This window comes from Agelaius phoeniceus, chromosome Z (assembly GCF_051311805.1).
Source record: "Agelaius phoeniceus isolate bAgePho1 chromosome Z, bAgePho1.hap1, whole genome shotgun sequence".
In the NCBI taxonomy this organism is placed as follows: Eukaryota; Metazoa; Chordata; class Aves; order Passeriformes; family Icteridae; genus Agelaius; species Agelaius phoeniceus.
Genome location: NC_135303.1, coordinates 21931189 through 21953248, shown reverse-complemented (window position 1 = coordinate 21953248; position 22060 = coordinate 21931189). Strand labels below are relative to the sequence as shown.

General features: G+C 34.0%; 1 protein-coding gene across 11 annotated transcripts in view; it reads right to left on the bottom strand.

Annotated features, from left to right (window-relative positions):
• The window catches only part of ADGRV1 (adhesion G protein-coupled receptor V1), a 282393-nt gene that overhangs the window by 196073 nt on the left and 64260 nt on the right, over positions 1–22060 (bottom strand). For 10 of the 11 annotated variants that reach the window (XR_013180133.1, XM_077172043.1, XM_077172048.1 and 7 more), the window contains 16 exons: positions 21731–21946; positions 20321–20536; positions 19200–19444; positions 18822–19003; positions 17252–18063; positions 15767–15976; positions 11307–11437; positions 10965–11064; positions 9834–10013; positions 8170–8333; positions 7544–7637; positions 4832–4910; positions 4070–4208; positions 3391–3532; positions 2697–2959; positions 1050–1225 (listed from right to left, as the gene is read on the bottom strand). Coding sequence is in view for 10 of the 11 variants with exons in the window: in XM_077172043.1 (XP_077028158.1) it covers positions 1050–1225; positions 2697–2959; positions 3391–3532; positions 4070–4208; positions 4832–4910; positions 7544–7637; positions 8170–8333; positions 9834–10013; positions 10965–11064; positions 11307–11437; positions 15767–15976; positions 17252–18063; positions 18822–19003; positions 19200–19444; positions 20321–20536; positions 21731–21946 (3349 nt within the window). In the remaining variant the exon portion in view is untranslated. The remainder of the gene's footprint in view (positions 1–1049; positions 1226–2696; positions 2960–3390; positions 3533–4069; positions 4209–4831; positions 4911–7543; positions 7638–8169; positions 8334–9833; positions 10014–10964; positions 11065–11306; positions 11438–15766; positions 15977–17251; positions 18064–18821; positions 19004–19199; positions 19445–20320; positions 20537–21730; positions 21947–22060) is intronic. The other variant, XM_077172049.1, reaches the window with a different exon arrangement.

The following is a 22060-nucleotide window of genomic DNA, read 5'->3' as shown; positions in this document are numbered from 1 at the left end:
AGGGATATGGCATCCACAGCTTCTCTTGCCAGTGCCTCACCACCCTCACAGTAAAGAATTTCTTCCTGATATTTAATCTAAACCTACTGTCTCTCAGTTTTAAGCCATTCCCTCTTGTCACTACATGCCCTTGCCAAAAGTCCCTCTCCAGCTTTCAAATAGGCTTCCTTTAGGCACTAGAAGGCTCCAATTGGGTCAGCACAAAGCTGCCTCTTCTCATGGCTGAACTATCCCAATTCTCTCAGCATTCCTCAGAGCAGAGGTGCTCCATCCCTCTGATGAACTGAGTGGCCTTCTCTGGTCTTGCTCCAACAGCTCCATGTCCTTCCTGTGCTGAGGACCCCAGAGCTGGAGGCAGCTCTGCAGGTGGGGTCTCACCAGAGTGGGGCAGAGGGGCAGAATCTCCTCCCTCCAAAACTGCCCACAGGGATTTGGATGCAGCCCAGGATGCATTTGGCTTTCTGGGCTGCAAGTGCCCATGGCTGGCTCATGTCCAGCCCCTCACCATGTCCTTCGGAGCAGGGCAGCTCTCGATCTGTTCATCCCCCAGCCCATACTGGGGGTTGCTCTGACCCAGGTGCAGCACTTTGCACTTGATCTTGTTAAACCTCATGAGATTCCCAAGGGCCACTTCTTGAGCTTGTCCAAGTAAGATTGGCTTATTTGGTTCTGAAAAAACAGCCCTGAGTGAGAGTGTATCTTACACAGCCTTAAATAAATAGGTAAATTTATAGGTAAATCAGAAAATTTCTGATTCCTGGGACACTGGTTTATAGTTTGGAATTTCTAATATTGATTACTGCTAGTGAAATATTTGGGGAATAATGAAGTACTCTTTCAAGGAAAAATGCACAGAAAAATCAACATTTCTAATGGTGAATAGTCCATTTTAAGTGCTTTTCTGCTCTTCTGTATAGCAGTAATGATATCTGACAAATCGTGCCATTTTTAAAATCAGAAAGTTTAAAACTGGATTCCTAATTTTTTTATTAAAGGGAAACTATGAATATGAAAAAAAACTTCCTTTTAATTGAATCAGGGTTCAGTACCTATTTGTAACTGGGTAGATGCTGAAAAGCCCCAGTGGAGCCTGGTTCTGTAATATTGTAATCATAGTTTGCACTCTGGTGCCTAGTCTGGCTCCTCCAGTTGGATTGAACAAGGTGACAATAAAGTGCTCATCCAATTCTGGTTCTTCATCCAGGATTGCAGAAATATGCAGTGTCTGACAAGAAACAAGCATAGAAAGCTGCTGAGACTTGACAGCTAATAATGACAATGTTATTCAAGCCATGCTACTGTTTTTGTTCTTTCTCTGTACAGCTCTGGAGTGCAGGGCAGTACCACAGCAGTTCGTGAACTGGAGAAGGCAGGAATAAGGCCTGGATAGTTCAGGCTGGGGTTCAAAAGTAATCCCCCTGCTGACTTCCATTAGTGCAACATTAGCACGAGCATATCCACGTTCTTTTTACTTTTCCCCTTCTCCTCTTTACTCTTATAATAAGATACTCTGAAGTGTAACAGGTTTTGATCCTTTTTTCTTACTTTTGTTTTGTACTTATTCTACACATTCCTTGATAACATAGTCCCCGTACAGCTACCTGATCACAGCTCAATCAAGGTAGGTTTACTTTACTTCAGTTGTCAACTGAACTATCTCATGGGCAACAGGGTAGTTACATTTCTGGTAACTACCTGGGGATAAAGAAGGAAAAAAAGGCAACAGAGAAATATTTTAAATACTCTCTTCTTGGTGTTTTGTTCCCTCTACTGCACCATGGTGGATAAGAATAGGATTGTCTCAAGGGGGTCTCAAATCAGCAGAGAACTCTCTAGAAAGAAATAGATGTTTTCACTGTCATCTTCCCAATTACCCAAAGAGGTGAAAGTTACAGTAGTACATGTAGCTTTGCCTTAAAAAAATTATTTAGTAATAACAGGTCTGGAATTAAAATAGAGCTTACAACATTTTAGATCTCTATTTACTTCTTCAATAAACCATATTTAAAGACTCTATTGAGAAATCTTAACCCCCCTACTTCTCACAGATCTGCTAAACTGGCCATCACTGAGTTGTCAAATGCATTTTAGGTTCAGAAACTGAAAACCAGTGTTTTCAGAAAGATTTGTTTCAGATCCTACTCCCCTAAATATAATGTACTAACCTGTTATTGACACACTGAAGATAGCGCATTTTCTAGCTGAAATTCTTGTGGGGACAGTTTAGAAGAAGTGGGATTAATACTGCCAGAAAAATAAGTAATTTTAAATTTCTAAAACTCTGAAAGCTGTTCACCTTTTGCCTCTGCTGCAGCATACTCTTTTCAGTTCAGGCCACATAAAGGAATAGCATTTTTAATTCCACTGTGATTATTTACAGTACAAAATTATGACTGCATGTCAAAGTTTATCTTTCAGTTACATGTTAAACACATATGAATAAATGGTCCTATATACACATCATACTATATACCCATTATATTGTTTTCAGTTTATCTGAACTATTACAGAGAGAGAAATATCTAGAGAAAAGCATATTTAATTTTTCTGCACTCCCACTAGCTCAGTTTATTCAGAAAATTAAGGAAAACATAAGAAAAAAATTAATACATGAAAAACCACAAACATTGCTGAAATGTTTCAAATAATTTTTTAAAAAGCCTTCTTCACTTTTTGTGTTATAACTACCATATTACCTTAAATCTGACTCCCTCTTCTAGCACAATGTATCCTTGAGAAGGGGCCAAATCCACTGATGGCTCTGAAGAATTAATTTCACTTACAAGATACTGAACAGACACTGTTCCAAATATTCCCTGAGGAGGTTCTCTAATAATATTTAATACTGCAACACTTTCCATCAGATGGAGAGCTGTTTGCTCTCTTAGGAAGAAGTGATCACTGTTATTGAATGACAAAATTCCATGTCCATCATCATTGGCAAATATAGTAATTGTGGCTGTTGAAAAATAAATAATAGAAATATGTTTTAATTAAAATAATAAAATATAATTGTACACAAATAAATAAATATATACACAAATCTACTCTTTCTTTAATATAATTATATTGCTTTTATGTCCCTGATACTACTTAGCAGAATATGTAAGTATTTTGCTTTATCTAGGAAGATTTCTAGAAACGAAAAATCTAGGCTCTCTTATTAAAACATCGAGTTTTTGCATTTTCTGATTCCTTATTTTACATATTATTTTGTTAGTTTTACAATTTTCACAGTGATGTTTAAGAATTTCCAAATGAGATTAATAATTTACCATAGGAGTACACTGGTACTCCTAAAACTTTCTAAAACATGATTATTCAGAAGAATGAAATTAAAGTGACTGAGATACAATTCTGAAGAATGAGAACATCAAAACTAAGTTTTACCTGTTGTGTTCTCCCCTAATTCCAGGCCAAATGAGGGATTTGTTAGAATTAACTGGAACTTCTCAACACCTTCAGGAATATCATCATCGCAAATCACAACAACAACAGATTTATTCCTTTCTCCATCAGCAAAAAAAAGAGTCTAGCATTGAAACACAGAAAGCATTGAATATTCATTAGCTGATAATGCACACAGAAATTTTAAACTAAGGTTAAGCAGAATTGCCTTAAATAAGGAGGAAAGAAGAGGCAAGAAGAGTAATTTCTATGTCAATTTTTATAATAATTTTATAAATTGACTGAAAAAGAAGCAAAACAGTTAAATAGTTTAGCACATCATAGAGTGAGGACAAACAAGAGCAATTCACTTTGAAAGTTGTTTTGCAAAAAATATTAAAACTTACATGAAATCTTATATTCTCTTTCTAAGCAAATTGCATATGAAATAGATGTTTCAAAGTTTAAAATGTGTCTTATATTTAAAAATGCTTTAGTACTAAAAAAGAAAGAAAGACTAAAATAAGATGACTAAATCTATCTCTATTCAGATGATCAGAGCAACTGAAAGAAGTTGAGAAATATAGCTGTACTAGTGACCATTCTGCAGAATAAATAAGATTATGTTCTTTTTAGGAAGTTGAAGAAACAAAAACTACTAGATTTAAAATTTGCTTCTTACCCTTGAAACCACATTAAAATCCAAACCCAGTTGTGCCTCCAAATTTTGGGCATAAAAAAACACAGACACATTTCCATAAGATCCTTTGTTTCGGTATGCCATTATGGTCAGATTCCCATGAGTTTCATTAACTGCAAAACTAAAACAAAAACCAAGACAAATTCTCAGTGCTCACTGAGCATGCTCTTTTAATAAGATGGTAGATAGATAATTTTTATATTTTCACTTAAAATCATCCCCTCTACCTTTTAAGAAAAAGTGCCTGTTTCAGCAAAGCCACTTGTCTAATGAAACCATTATACCTTTTTTTTCCTATCAAAATGGACTTGAACGAGGTTAAGCCTGTCTATGAGCATGGATGCCTTTTCCTAGCTCCTGGAAATCAGCGAAAAAGATCTGGGAGATGTCAATGTGCGTGCTTACACGGATGCAGAGGCTGGGGCACTGGATGGAGACTTGAGGGAGTGATGGAAGTCCACAATATCAAAGGACAATAGTGAAATTCTCAATAGTGAAATAGTGAATCTCATGGTAGCATGAGATTTCTGAGTAAACATGCTGCAAATGTTGGGTTTCTTGTGTGGGCATTATCTTTCTGTGGGCACTATCTATTCAGTTCCACTGAACTGAATAATATGTAGTCAGCTCAAAGATCTTTTCCTAACGTTAATAGGAGGTCTCACTGTTAACAGAAAATGAAAATAGTTGGGCAACACTAATCATTAACTCCCATAGGGAGTTCTTCAAGGTGACAAGACTTACTTGGTATTTTCCCATTCAACTACTCCGCTTACTCCATCATTAGCATCAATAATAATTTGAGAAGCTAAACCTTCTACATCTAAAAGGGAAAACAGAAAGACAAGTATGTAAGAACCACAGAATTAATTTTCATTATTTTCAAGAATAACAGAAGCTTTTCTTTATATCTTTACTTATTTTGTAGAAGAAAAAAATAATTTTCCATTTCCAAATTGTAGAGGAGAAAAGGCAGTGAACAGGAGACTTGGAAAGGCTTCAAGAAAATCTGTCCTTAGTAGCTTACTATTAGAACTGCAACACAGGGCCTTCAATTACCACCATTTTGTTCAATATATGAAAAAAAAAAAAAAAAAGAAAAAATTGAAGAAAACTCATGGCACAGAAAAAGTAGAAAATTACAAAAGCAAGATTTTCATCAAGTCTTAATTCATTGTGTGTTTTTCTTATGATGATATTTAATGTTTTGCATACAGTGCCATTCTGAATATTGGAGGAAAAATGAGTAAAAAAGAATAATAAATGATCCAGTATATCATCTCATAATAATGTTTTAGTGGCTGATAATAAATCTTAATGGCACACACCACAGATTTTGCTATAAAAAAGAATTATTAATTTCCTTTTAGTTAATGTATTGTAAGATTCTATTACCATATAAAAACACATTTTTATTCATAATAACTTTGCAAGATTATTGCATGTATTGCCCTGTGAAAATACTGAATAATAGATTAATGCTGGCAATTTCCACTAATTTCACAGACCAGAACTTGACAGTCAGAACTTGATTCTTCTGAGAAAATAATGCCTTATTTTGTTTAAACAGCATCACATGAATATCTCAATTTACTTCAATTGAATGTTAATAAAAATTAAAAAGAAATTAAGATTGACAATTCCTACAAAACAAATTGACTCCACTAAATCTGTAGTAAATATACTATTTTTAGATCCATCTGAGAGATTTCTATTAAATCAGATAAAACTTAATAAAAGTAAATGATCACTGCCTTGAATCCAAATCTAACACTATGAGACAATGACAAACATGAATAGCAGCTGCAACACCTCTATACTGATAGCAGAAAGGTTTAGAAATTCATAGGGATTACAGTGCATATATACCCTTCAGATTCCTAACTGGTGTTTTCCCTCATCATGTCATAGTCTGATCAACTCACTCAAGACCTATAATACTTCACTTTCAACATCAGACCTCTAATTTCACTGGCATCTCTCCTCTCTCCTGATGACCTCCTGCCATTTTACCCTATCTTAATTCTTTCTTCTATCCATTAAGTTTATTCATTTTTCTTTCATCATTTTCAAGTTTTGAACATTTTCCCTTTTCTTAATTCCTTGCACTTTTGTATTAGAGTTGGGCCTTTTCTTCCACCTGTGCTAGATGATGGAATGGAGTGAGAGCAGCATGAAGAACACAGAACTGTCCTTTATGTTTCCTGCTTCTGCTCCATATCCAGAAAGTCTCAGATCAGAAAGAAAGGTCACTTAAGTTCCATGTGTTTAACTATGTGTCACAGACATCCCAGACCTACACCACATATTGCATGCACATGGCTAAGACAGAGACAGCATTTCTGATATATTCCAGATGGGTACGATTAACTGCGTATAAGTATCATGTGCAGGACACCCATCACTTTTGATATTAGACACCTAGAATTATATCAAAGGTTTTCTACGGAGAACAGGATTGCTAAATCCTAAAAAAATGCACTGAATCAACAAGGATTTGAATTCTCAATCATAACAAAGAAAATACACAAAAAGGGAAAACAAGATTAGAAAATAGTCTGATAACAGAAGTAATTGTGGCATTTTATAATGAGGACAAAATTTTGCCTCATATTATCTGATCATCCTAAGTACATCAGAGTCAAATGGTCATACTCAGACTGCTAACCACTTACGGCAGAAGGTAAGATTATATGTCGCTCAGAACAATTTAAATCAGGAAATCCTTCATACTTTTATGTTACTTTTTCTGTGTTTTAAATTTTAGACTCAACAATCAGAGCTCAGTCTATACAGCAGCAATCAGTCTTGCAAGTTACCTTTCAGTCTGTAACGAATTAATTCTGTCACTTCAATACGCATGCAAAGAAAGGGAAAAAGTCATAGAAGATGTTAGAAATAATCAGCATAATTAGTTACTGGTGTCACAGGATAACCCAACTGTCTTTAAAGCCAATGGCAGCTGTGCTACTGAGTTAGGCAGCAGAATGAGGAACTCAATAAGCTAGCAATTAATGAAGTTCTGTGGAAGAGTAGGAACACAGTAGATCATGACTCCTAAAAGTAAATCTGATAAAAAGTAATAAAAAGATACTTTTGAAACAGTGAGCAAAGGAACTTGAAGGAATTCTTTGTACATATTTGTTTCTGTCATTTACAGAAATTCAAATCACATTAACACAGTGCCAACACAACTTTTGAGATAACTGTGTTCTCTAACTAGTAATTACTAAATAACTCCTCTGTGAAAATTGTCTTATAATTTTTACAGGGCTTTAAAAAATAGTGTAATAATGACTATGTTTGATGTTCTACAATGTTTCTTGCAGAATACCTTGTCTCATTTTGGCTTATTTGGGAAGTGGCAAGTGGAAGAATGATATGCCAGAGTAATATAATGTGCATTCAACAGATATAAAAATAAAATTAATCATAATGATTTGTAAGTTGTTTTACCCAGCCTAGGTGGGGAGGAAGTTGAATGGTTCATGATAAGTTCCACTGAAGTTAAATTAACCAAGAAGAATTCTTGTACTTCTGGTACATCATCCTACAAAACACAAATCCAGTATATTCTCTTTTCATTTTCTTTAAGAAACAATCACAGAATTTGTCAAAAAATAACACGCTAGAAGTCTCTAACCTTATAGCAAATTAGAATTAATTTATGTTTCCAATTTCCTGGAACATTTTACATAAAATGTAAATTATGAAGTAAAACATTACATTTAATGGAAAATACTGTGGTGACACTGAACTAGATATGAATAGATATCTGCTCCATTCTGCAGGCACAAATGGCAATTACTGATAAAATAAGAGCCAGTAGCAAGAAATGAATGACACTGATCTGAATATCAGAAAATAAAGTCATTATGAGTTAAATTTCACTTAACTATAAGTAGCACTCTTCTGTTATTATCTGTCCTTTTGTGATTTTATCATTAAAGAACAAAACAGTCTTTCTAAATTACCATAAAATCGATAGCTTCAAATAATACAGCATACAAGATTCAGGTTCCAAAATATTCCTTTTCAATTGTCATACCAATAAGCATAGAGTGAAAGGATATAGAATTTACCTCTAGAATAGTAACATTTATGGCAGCTGATGTTTCTCCTTCTTTCAAAACCACTGAGTCAGAAACAGCTACATAATCAGCTCCTGGTTCAGCCAAGGTCCCCTCTGTCTGATTACTTAAGGAGACCAATCCTGGAACTGTGGCATATGTAACATTGATAGCACCTGTTTAAAATGTGACAAAAAAATCCCCACTTTTTTTCAATTCTTATGAAATGTTCACTAGAACATAGACAAAGAAAATAGACCAAATGCTCATTGAAGAAATGGAAAGCCTAACTACAAACCAGGGGATTAAAACACTAATCTGAAACCAATGGGACTTATTTCTTTCAGTCCAACCTTTAATAATTTGTCTTAGATTACAGGACTCAGAAGGCATTAGGACCCAATGTATTCATCTATTTGAGGTGCTGTGAACTGCAAATATTACATTACATCTAATGTATTAGATGTGGGACATCTAATGTATTATTAATACCAGGTTTGGTGTCAAGGGAAGTAGACTGTTTCAGGAACGACTGATGTCTAAGAAAGGCTCTAAGGAGAGTTCTGAATTTAGTTTCCTTCCCAAAGAGACTGACAAAGATATTTATGGAGAATAAAAATTACAGGACACATTGATTAATTTTACTAGAGGGAAAGCTAGACTTTTTTTTTTAATTATTACAAAAAGCCACATCTCATGAATCTGCCACAGTAAGTAAAGTTGCAAATTTAAAGAGAGTGATCCTGGAGATAAAATGACAAATGAAATTCAAAGTTAGTCTGTATGAAATAAAACATAAGATATAAAAGAATCTTCATTTTAATAAATAAATATGGAGTTCAATTGAGAGATTTTACATTTACAATGGAAACTTAGAATTTATTAATATTTTCTTAAGTAGTATTTGAAAGGTAATTTACATACTGATTGACATTATAAAAGAAATGGGAAAAAAAGAAATTATATTTAAATTCCTCTGCAAATCTGTAGTGTGCCCAGATCTTGAATGTTTGCTTCAACTGATCACTTCACCTCAAAACAAAGAAAACAAAAATAAGAGAGATTTTAACAGAGGTCTAAATATAGCCTAAAATGTGAATAGAAAATGATTATGTATGCTATCTCTCAATGGAAGTCAAAATATTCAGGAAAAAAACCAAAAAAAAATATTTAGGCACACATTGCATTATTGAAGTTAGTACCACTTAATTTGATTTTAAAAGGAAAATTGAAGTAAAAAGAAATACAGAATTCTTAGGAGAGGCATAAATTGAACTCAGAGGTGACAGTGCAATTTTTTCCTAAACTGTCAGATTCTGGAAGTTTATAGAGGAGATGTTGTAGGAATGATAATTCCATACAAGCTCCTTTTCTCACGTTTTTTTTATTTCTTCTGGACAGACAATTCAACACAGATTTCCTGGACATAAAAATACAACCCTAACAACCAACTAGCTATGCCACAGCTCCCAGACTTCCCTTGCTGTGGAATTAAAGTTTATGGCTTCAGTTTTAACTAAAACTTAGTTTTCAAGCCGGCAGTAAAGAGCCCAGAAGTTCTGAAAACACAGTTGTATCCAAGGTTTTCCAGAATTTCTAGCTTCTCTGTCATGGCTTTCATATGTCTAATGATTTTGAAAACAAAATATAATTTCTCTTGGAGATGTTATACAAACCTAGAGATCCAAATTCTCTGTTAATAAAAAGTTGAACTGTTTTGTTTTCCTCTGGAAGTAAAACTACCCTGGATGGAGAAGCAAAATTTAGTATTCCATGTGGTTCATCACTAGCTTCTACTGTCAGAACAGCTTCATATCCTTGACTATCCAAAACAGCAGCACCAGAAGGAGAAACACCTGCAAAAGAATCAATGGACTACAGTTAGTTGTCTTAGGTAAATCAAGTTTTGTCTTACGTTACTACTATTTTTATTTACAAATGACAGTCAGTAACACTGCAAATGAAATCAAACCAAACACATTATATGCTCAATGAATTTTACGGATTGTGTGGAATGTAATTGCATTCTTAATTCTTATATGTAATTGCATTCTTTAACAAGCACAGGAACATTCAATCACAACAAAAATTGTATACATAAAAAGTATAGAGTTCAAGACTGTATTAAGAAATGAGAAATCTGAAGAAACAGTGGACTTCCCTAAACTACTTCTGTTGTAAAAGGAAAGAGGAAAGTTTTTTAGGAATTCATTATAATTCCTAAATTCCATCATAATTCATTTATTAAGTTAAAATTGTATTCAATTTCTCAATCATTCTATCAAGAAATTACTGTAAGTGTTGCCTTGATGAATAAAGGTGTGAATTGATACTTATACTGAAGGATTACAAAAGTAAACAAAATATTAAGGTAAGTTGGCAAGACACCTATCAGCAACACCATCCATGTCAAGTTAGTTTGGTGTTTACACACTTATTCCAGTTTAACAAAGGATATTTCAGAAGGGATGTGGTTTCATGCTTCTTTTCTCATTATAATTTCAATGAAAGAGTAAAATATTCTGACCTCCTCTAATTCAGAGACAGATCAGAAGACAGCTTGAAGATTGTTTAAAAAGATTAAAAATATCCATTTATTTTATGACATCTGTAGCACATGTATACATTAATACACAAGAAGAATCAAGCCTGTTTCAATAAAACGTGAACAAATTTTGCATAGCTTGCAATATTTTCAATATTCCTAGTCCTACACTTCCAAAATGGTTTAATAAACACAAAGTTATTACACTATTAAATGGCAATTTTAGATACAGCAGATATAGCAGTCTGTACTTCTGCATTACCTTCTGTTTTGATGTTGTATAGGATGATCTGGTATTCTTCTTTTTCTTCCGGAATACGGTCATCCAGCAAGTGGACATATAATGTTGTATTCAATATTCCCTATAAATGTTATTGATAAACTGATTAGTCATTAGTGTACAGAGTACAAGTAATATCACTCTATCATATGCATTTTGAGCAATACCTTTAAGAAATGCCAAGTTAAATACTGAAAACGATAAACTCCCTGCTGTTTAATCATATCAAAACAAGGAAGACTGCTTTAAAAGCATACTTGTTTTGTCAGCTCCCTTCAAATTACAATATTCTCTTTTAGCCATTAGATTTTCTTATGGACTCACCTCAGGAAAAAAGAGAATTCCAGAACAGTATTCAAAATTTTGTTCTATGTTATGTCCAACTATCTTCCACTCAACAGTAACATTTCCCAGTCCTGGGGCAGTTCTTACAACATGGAATTGCAGTTGTTCTCCTAGGAACAAATGACAAAATGCAATATTTTGGGATTTCTTCTTCTACAATTCAACTATTAAAATGAAAACAAAAAAATTAATCACAGTTAAACAATTTTTTATGTAAAACCTTAATATTTTTAATAGTGAGCTTCCCAGTAGTTATGTACTACTTTTTTTTTTTTAATTGAAACAAAACCCTCACAAATCTGAACTCTTTCCTCATGGGTTTTTATGAATTTAGTTCATTCTCAGAAAGAACTATCAAAATATAAAAAACCTGGTACATATGCATAACTGCTATCAAAACATGGACAAAAGAAGAGCAGTATCTGTTTGTGAACTACACATGGAATAAATGCCCTACGCACAGCTTTAACACAGTTTTCTACAGCAGCTAAGTGGCAAGGAATAGACATGTTCCTAATATCTTGTGTAGTAGTGTCTTGTGACTTCAAATAATGCATGTGTAAAAATGCTTGCAGCCACCCGGAAGTTCCATTTATGTGAGTTAGAATTTACAAATGTTACCAGTTTCTGGATGTTAGAAAACATCCAGAAAAAAAAACCAATTAATAATTTTAAAAGGACAGTATTTAGAAGCAAAACATTAATGTTTGCTAATTTTAAAATTATTTTAATAATTTATTATAATTTCATAAATAATAAGTATCAAATGAAAACAAGCATCTCTAAGAAGTAATGATGGTATTTTTTACACATTTATAATATTTAAATGGTCACTTAGAGAGTGAACTCTTCAAAAAGTTTTGAAAAATTAAGAAAATTTATATTATCATAAAGTATGAAATATCTATATACATTTATACAAAATAAATATTTGGCATAAAATTAAATATTTTAAATATGTGCATGTAAAATCACATATTATATTAATATGAAATTGATCAGCAGGTAACATTACTAAAATTATGCAATATGCAATATATTTCCATTAAAGGAGAGACTTTTATTTATAATACATAAGTGTATTGCATCTGTATGACAACAGCATTTTCCCAGTTCACAGGATGGAAGTTTGCCAGTATATAAGTGTGGAATTCGTTTTCAAGGACATGCAATATTGAGGAGCTTGGAAATAATCATGTAAGCTTAGGTCCATCCTCAATTGACTGAAAATTGTTTTCTTAGTATTGCAATAAATTGATATGATTTTTTTTTTTGCTGTTGCAGAACTAGGAATAATTCCATCTTTTAGTTTGTGTTATGTACACACTTAAAAGCTATACCCTATTGAGAAACATTGAGATTCATCTGTGAAAGGGAAAGAGAAGATGTGGTATTAGGTTATGTTCTCAGTCCATGGCATACAGAATTGAGCAGCATAGCTACTCTCACAGATAGTGTAACTCAAAGAACACCAAATTATTATACTGCAGGACAGTATTGTATATCTAAAAGAGGCAGAAAAAAATTGATCACTTTCCGGACATGTTCTCTGTTTGGTAAGGAAATATTTGAGAGATGCCAATATATTGGCTATGAATGAGATAGATATGAACAACAAACTTCAAAAGACCTTAAGAAACTGAAAAATAAAATTGCAAAGAAGTAAAATAAAAATTCTATATGCCAATTTTCCAATATATAGCATCAGTATGTTATCAGCCTCATTATTTCAAACTTCATTTAAGCCTTATTTTAAGTTGTCTAACACTAGTTCTAAGAGAACAAAGGAATTCAAAATTTATTGACATCACAAGAATTCTGCTTCTACAGTCAGATATCTGAGGACAGACTGACAATTTACTGGTTCCCCTAAGGCTAATTTTTCATATCATTTAACACTGCCCTGAAATCTGTTTATTCTATTTGAGAATTTTGCACATCCATTATATACAAATACCTATTTGACAGAAAATAATTACTTTAGTATCATCACAGAACATACGATATATACAAAGGTCATTTCAGTGTAACATTATGTAATACAACAAATTTTCACTGATGACTGTAAAATACTTCAAGGTACAGAACCTTGATACACTGTAATCCAAGCACCAAGAAGAAACCCAAAGTACAATTTGTCTCAATTAAAGACTCTCCAGTACTTAGCTACTGACTCATGCAAAGCTCAGCCAGCTTTACCAAAATCTTTGTTATTCCTATCCAGTTAGAAATACTAACATAAATACAAATTTATCTCTGATGATTGAAAGTATTATTAGGTTATTTCCCTATTTTGTCTTATGGTTTGTTTTTTTTAATATTTTACAATTTTAAATTTTTCCTTAGATTTCTGCCTTTATCAAGGAGAAGACTACCTAATCAATTCTCTTGTTCCTTATTTTAAGCTATTGCGGTGTGTTTTCATCCAATTGAGTCACAGCCATATAACTGTTGCCTGTTCTGCCTGTACTTAAATGCTGCCACTGCCCTCAATATGGTGATTGTGTGAACTGAATATATGCAGGTATCACCAAGACAGCCATGATCCACCATTGAAGTGTGAAGAAAAGATTTATTCCATTACGTAACTTTCAAAACAGAGACACCAATACTGCTAAACTTATCTTATATTACCAGGGCAAAAAGTGCCCAGGCCTGAGCACTGTATTACATATCAAAAGGCCTGATAATGCACAAATCCCTCACCAGGCTGTGGTTCACCACCCCTCTTAACTCCCTTCCCCGCTTACAGAGAGGTCCAAGTCTATGGGAAAGGCTTTTAAGACTTCAACAACATCCTGTTATCTTCTGTGAGAATAATCCATTTCTTTTCAGTTGACAGCCAACAATCCAGAGTGAACACAAATACCTGAATTTTCTCACACTGAGTATTTTCTACATATCTCCCATCTGTAGGGTTGGTCTTTAAGTAAAAACAATTCTAAAATGAAATTATTTTTCTTTCCTCACCAATCTTCAGTTTTTCAAATCTTTCCTCCCCACAGGGATAAATAATATGAACAGCTTGAAAAAAAGACTGAGTTGCTTAACAGAAACTGTTCAATAATATAATAAATATAAAAGATAACACTATTTTGATTTATGCTTGATGTTTGTCTTCATAAGAAAAAACTTGATAATGAAAATGAAGTAAAAACACTGAAATCATATGAAGGCCTTAGCTCATTCCTTTTTTTAATCAAAGTGAACTAGTTTGTCTGTTTTTTCTTGCTATAATGCAGTGCAATGCATTGTTTTTCACAAGCTAAAGGAATTGCGATCAGTTATAGCACTATATACATACTATACATAGCAGAGTATTTCAGCTCCAGATAAAATCATTCGGCTTCAGCATGCTATGACAAATATTTAACCAGTGGAACGTGTATAACATTTTCATAACCTTGGGGAATGAGATGGTTTGAATTAATTCCCTGGGCTCATTAACAGCTGTTCTTAGACTGCGAGAATGTAGCTGGCTTGTCAGGCAGATCAGAACCACTAATGTGGAGTAATAAAGGTTGGAAACTGGGCACAATAGAATTAACACAAACTGTATCTAAACAAAACCCAAAAGCTTATGGTGTCCTTTCTTTATAGGAAAAAAACAGACCATGTCCTTTTGAGGTAGACTATTTTTTCCAACAAAAAATTCAGTGCATACATTCTTGGACAGCAAATTTCTGTTAGTTTTCTCTACCCATCAGTTTACACATCATAAAAATTTGAGATTGCAATACACTGATATGCCAGCAAGGGATAACAAGAGCAGTCACATTATTATTATTACTGTCCTATGCAGAACTGTACCAACTCTAGGTAAAACATGAAACATGTTCTCTTAAAACACTGATAGACACTAGATATCTGACTATTATCAGTGTCAAAAGTCATGACTGAGTGATAACATCAAGATTATCACACTCCTAAAATGAGCTGCTATAAAAATGCAAATAGAAACTTTAGAAAGATGGAAGATTTTTTCCTATTTTATTTCTGTGGGAATATTTTCTAGATAATTAAAAGCTAATTTTAAGCCAGTGATAGATAATATTTGCTTAAGATTAGCAATTGTTATGTATAAGGGGGTTTATATATAGTTCTGGAACATGGTATAAATGAATGAGAAATGCTAAAAGGAGTTAGAAATGCAATGCCAATAAAAGCAAGGCATAATCTTCAGAAAAAGGAAGGGAACGAACAAATGGTGAAATATGGGTTTGGAAATAGTCTATTCATCTTTTCCATAGATTTCATTTAAGTACTATCTATGTTTGCAAGAATTAAAAATCCAAAGAACTGTGTGCTAAGTATGTGGTTATTCTCTGTTTGCTGGCATTCTCTGAACAGTGATACAATCACATAATGGTTATCAACAGAAAGCACAGAAATGGAAGCTGATGTTAATCAAAACGGTTGTGGTCACACACAGAACCCACCTTCATGACCAATAACAGACCTTCCAGCTGTCTGGAAGCTAATGATTCCTGCCACATTGTCATTTGCCAGGATAACCACTGTGACAGTGCTGAAACTGGGCAGAATCCTACTCCCTCCCTCAGTATGCACCAGGCTGATTATGATGCTTTCATTGTCCTCTGGCTCTGGATCATCTAAAATGGTCAGTGTGACCATCTTTTTTGTTTCACCTAAAAGTAGAAGAACATACACATACTTATATGTTCACATGAAAATCACCTTTAAAAAGATACAAGCATCTACTCTAGTAGTAAATACTTAACTAATATAAAAAAAGACATGAAGAATCTTTACTTATTTACCTTCCAGAAGTTAGTGAATGTCGTTATGAAAATTTATTCAGTTACTAATGAAATGTTACACTAGGCAATATAATTTAAAAATTATTAAATATACTCTGTAGAAATTAACAATATCTGCATAATTTCTGAATGCCTAGAATTCTTATTTGCTTTCTAAATTCCCTGGCTTTCAAATTTTAATTAGAAAAGGGGAATATAATTCTTGTAAAAAAATCACCAAGTGAATACATTTTTCTGATGTCACATACAGACATATGTACATGAAATTTGACTATATATTTACTGGACCAGGAAATGCATTAAAGTGGCCTGTCATTGTATAAGTTATATGTCTTCTGGAATATCAAAGAATGACAATGTAAGCAGCAAACACAATCGATTACCAGTCTCTATAATACATTACAATTTGCAACAGAATCCTATTGGTCATTGTATGTTCCTAACCTGTACTAATTATCAATTTACCCCTTACATTTTTTTTTTTGTTATACTGCCTTAAAAGTATTTTGAAATAGATTTAGTAAACTTATTAACACTAATATAATTACATGTCAGTTTCCAAATCACTCCTGGCAACCCTTCATTTAAGTTCAGATTATTTAGCAAACTAAATGAACACTCGAATCTTAAATACACTCCCATAGATTGCTTTCAAAACAACTGCTTGGTTATCTCAGACTTTGAAAATAGAAAATACATCCGTCATGTTGCACAGTGCTTAAATAATGCCTGACACAGACGTTTCTTATTTGCAATTTTTTAACTATCCTGTTATGTTACAATCAATACAATCAATTGTATCAATACAATACAATGTTACAATCAATACAATCTCAGAATCTAAAAAGATATCTCATCAAAAAATAGTATTGTATTGAGAAGATAAGAACAAAAGATCACTTAGGTCTGATTTGCATTTTCATAATTTTTGATACAACACCTATTTCAGCAATATTATTCCTTATTTATTTAGTAAAAATGTTATCTTTATAATGCATACTGCAATATTTCTTAAAAAAATTTAAAAAAATACTTAAATATTTGTACTTTTCATCCTTTTTTTTTTTTAGTCTTTGTGGTCGTTGTGTGTTTGTTTTGTGTTTTATTTTAGACAAGAGAAGTTAATGCTGAACCTAGCCTTACCTTCAGCAAACACCAGAATCTCACCAACACCCACAAAATCCAAGTTTGGGGTAGCAGTTCCACCAACAACACGCCATTCCACTGCCACCTGTCCCAGGCTGCCTTCTGTCCTGTCTATCATAAGCTGCACGCTGGCCTGAGGACATTCTTCTACTTCAATATATAGACCTTTCTCTGTTGCATTGGGACTTACACTATAGATCTTAAATACTCCAAAGGCATCCCCATTCATCATTATAGTAACTGTGGAAGTATTTGGCTGTCCAATAGTTGGTTGATTTTTTAAGTTGGCTGAGATGTTAAGTAGTTCAACTTTCAACAGGGATACAGTGAATTTTTCATCCAGTTCTGGCAGGCTGTCAGGGAATATGGTAACTGTGAGATTTGCAAACTCTTCTCCTTCCTGCATGATCGCCCACTGTCCTGTGATAGATTCATAATCACTACCAGCAATGGCTTGTGTGCTAAACAGAATGGATGTACTGCTGATGTTTTTCCTGTAGGTCCATGATCCTGACATGTTAGTTAATGGCCCGATCTCTGTTGTCAGCCAGAGGCAGAGAGGAATCTCAAAGGCACTGGAAAATGTAAAGGCTGAACACGCTTGTTCTTTTAGGCACTGAGTTGCACAGGCATACAGTGGGTCACTTGCTGCTGACACATTCACTCTGGTCTTGGATGGCTGGTCAGGAATTCCTTGTACAGGAGACTTGTAATAGGCCAGTATATCCTCACCTTGCTCAATGGCAAGAGCTACAATGTCAGTCTCAGAAGTGCTGTAAAATATTTGCAGTTGACCAAACCTTCCCCCACTAAAAGACATTAAAATAAAAATATTATGTTAGCTGATGAAGCATGTCTAATATTTTGTATGTTACTGGGTTAAGAATAAAATTACTAAAATCAACTTATGACTTCTGAATTGCTGAAAAGTTACAAATAGCTAATTAAAGCGACTTCCCTTGAAGCTAGTACTACCAAGTGAGTAGCTGGGTTTTTTGGAGAGCAAGTTTTAGTGTTTATAGCTTGGGTAGCAGTCTATTAAGCATGCATGTTCGCAAACATTTGTTTCTGGAGTTAACTTAGTCTTTCTAGGACTGTCAAGGAAGAAAAAACCTTTGTTGTCTAGCATTGTTATCATTCCTCTGAGGCATCCTCAGGATACCATATTCACATGAAAGACCTGTTCTGCTTTTCATTTTGTCTTCCATCACACAACATTTGATCCATTTTGTCCTCCAGTTCACATCACAGGAACAGGCAGGTTTGCAGCTTTAAATAGTTTGTCAATTTAATAGGCAAAATAAAACTTCAAGTACATAGTGTACACTGTGTTTACACTACACATTTATTACATTTGTACTTTATATACATTTCTAACAAGCAGACATCTAGTTCAAAATCAATGTATCTGAAATAAAAACTGGCAGAACAAGAAATTGATACCTATACAAGGGTGTGACATTTAAAATTATTGCAGAAAAATACTCAACAAAAAACAAACCAAACCAAAACAACAGCAACAACTACAACAAAAAAGAGATTCAAAATCAGCCAATATTATACAGACCTTCTCCTGACTGATATATTTGCAAGTAAATTTCTTTCTAGTGGCTCCTGAATTTCATATGAGGATTGATGAAAGAAAACTGTGCCATAAGGATTATCATTGGCAGGTATAACAATATTTGCCATGCCATCTAATCCGATAGCACCACCGTTGGAGGCCTGAATTAATTCAATATGGATGATCTCAAAAAGAAAAAGAAGAAGAAAAAAATAATGCAGCTAAATAATTTTTGCCACTTCTAAAAATTATCACAAGCAAAATATAATCTTAACTTGTTGCAGCTTCCTGCCATAACATTTCTTGCTTTGATCTGCACACATTTCTTACACAAGTTAAAACTCTAATACTCTTCAAGAGAGACATAACTGCTCTACTTACTTCTTCTACTTCTGGAACATCATCAGCCAGGATTTCCAACAGCAACATCTGAATGGCTTCCCCAGGGGCAAAAGTAATATTACCCATGGCAACTTGCAAGTCCTCATCAGCAGGATGCCCATTAATGGTAGCAGCCCATTGAACAGTAACGTTACCCAGTGTCCCAGCATTGCGGATTATTGGCAGATTTATGGTTACTGATCCAAATTCAGGCTCCTCCACAGTGAATTCAGTATTCTGAAAAACTGACATACACCATAGGGAAATGTAGTGCATTAACAATAAAATTGAAAGTAAATATATCCGTTTCTGAAGTACAGAGTTTTATTTTATTTACTTGCACAGGTAAATCCCTTTTAATCATGTTTAAACCTAAAAGCAGACTTTCAATACTTATGTTTTTATCTGCACAGAAAATTAGAATGAAAATTAAGCCCTCATCCAAAAAGTCTATTCCAATACATCTATTGTTTGAGGCTAAATATGAACTATTTCTAAGGTCTTAGAATATAACTTCATAGTTATTCCCAGCAAAGAAACTCTTTACCAGATTTCATGTCACTTATTAAAGAAATAAATTATAACTATTTAACATGGAATATGTTAAGTAGAAATCGCTGTTTTTTAGAATCACAGAACGGGTCATGTTGGAAGGGACCACTGTAGATCATCCAATTCAAGCTCCCTGCTCAAGAAGGGTCATCCCAGAGCACACAGCACAGGAATGTGTCCAGACATTTCTTAGATGTTTCCACTAAAGGAGATTCCACAACCTCTCTGGGCAACCTGTTCCAGTGCACCACTACCTTCGCAGTAAAGAAGGTCTGCCTCATGTTCAGGTGAACTTCCTGGGCATCAGTTTCTGCCTGTTGCCTCTTGTTTTACTGCTTGGTGCCAACAATCAGAGCCTCCAAGAGGCTCAATGCTTCTGTTATAATAAAGCCCCATTACTCCTTTTATTACATATTTTAATTCAGTTCATCTTATCTTTTCCTTTACTCTCTATACCCACATTTCAACTTCTGAATGTTTTTATTCAGCTGCCAAGTTGCAGCTCCCCCACAAACCCCCAGAAAAAAAAATGTTAACGGAAGAAAGAAAGAAAATATGTACTCCTTTACCAAAGGATCCAAATGGGTCATCAGAAGCCTCAATAGTTATGACTGCCCTCGTCAAAGATCCAAGCAAGGCTCCTCCTGTTGTTTGGTTCAGCAGCTGAACATAAAATGACTCCTCAAGTTCGGGATTGATATCATTAATTATATAAATTGGCACAGCTTTACTTGTTTCCCCTTCTAGTAAGACAACATCTGATGAAGCTACACTGTAGTCCTCACCTAGATTTGTAGATGAAAAAATCAAAAATAATAAAACACAGATAATATCAATGCTTTATGGTTCAGTGTGGTGAACATTATCATAAATACCCATTTTCTCTTTGCTTATACATGCACTACTCTGTGTTTTATAGTGTCTGTTCCTTTATCTTTAGACCCAAAACAATTATTTATTTATTTATTTTTATTTATTTACTTATGTCCTGTTGCCTTTTAGATGTCTGGTTGGATCAAAATAAAACTTAGCTGACCAAAAAGAGAGAGAGATTCTGAACTGTTGGACCAAGAGGTAGTTACAAAAGGTCCATTATTGTCTGTTGTTTACAAGGTCACACTACCAATATGTTTCGATCTGATTTATAATTCCTGTCCCGCTTTCCAAGAGATAAAAGTGAAACAGAAGCATCTTGTCAAAGCAGATTTCAGTAATGCGCACCTTTTATGTGCTGACTTCATTTTAGGCAAACTTGTCTCAAGTGTCTAGAGGAATATCTGTGATACACTAGATCACAGCTCTGCTTCGGAAACTAATTGAAAGCTTACTCTGATATAAATCTAGTTACACATTTGTAACACTGTTACATAAAAATGAAATTAAAAGTTCTCAGAGCATGTATCACTCACCTAATCAGTTTGGACATAGCTGAAATATAGTGCATGCAATTTATAACCGTCTAAGCAATCCTAGAGACTTCATAATTTTTCTCCTTTCCTTATGTACCTTCTGTATAGCAGGGACCAACTGGAGAAGTTTATGTTCCATTTTCAGAAGTCCTTGGGTTTTGATAGATTTTTCCATATTTATTTTACAGCTAAGTCCCCAGCTGTCACTTCTTCTCCGATAAGCTCCACTAAGCTTATTAAATATATACATGTTTAAATATATACATGGGACTAAATTGTTTTTACATATACTACTATAGCATTTTGGGAGGTGTGGGGAAAGGGGGTGTTTAAGTGGTGGTGTGCTAAGTAAACAAACTAAGTAAACCAACACCCCAATTCCTTCCTTCATTTGACTTTTAAGTTCTCTAGTGATAATGCATAAACTTTCCCCTACGTCTTAGATTCATATTTGCTAAGCACAGTCAATGCCTTATATTTCATTCTTGTTATACAACAGATCATTCATTACACACTTGCTTGTTTCAGTTTTAACAAAGGCTGCATAGTTCTGCTATTCTGCTTTCTTACCAGCTGTTGCAGTTATTGGCATAGCTTTAAATTTCACAGAAACATCTGAAAATATTCCCCCAGTTCTGGTCACATTAATGATTGGTCCAACATAGTTTTCAGCAACTCGCACAGCTGAAGCTGAAAGCTGAAGTGTTCCAAAAGCATCATCATTGGCATCAATAATCACATGAGCTATTGTCTCACCCACTAAACCAAGTCGAGGAGAATTTTTAACTGAAATATAAAGAAAACTTAGTGAGTGGTAACTGAAATGATTACTATTCATGGCTATAGAGTTCATAGGCACACATGTAAAATTAGCGGTCTCTAGTTTTCATGAAAATTATC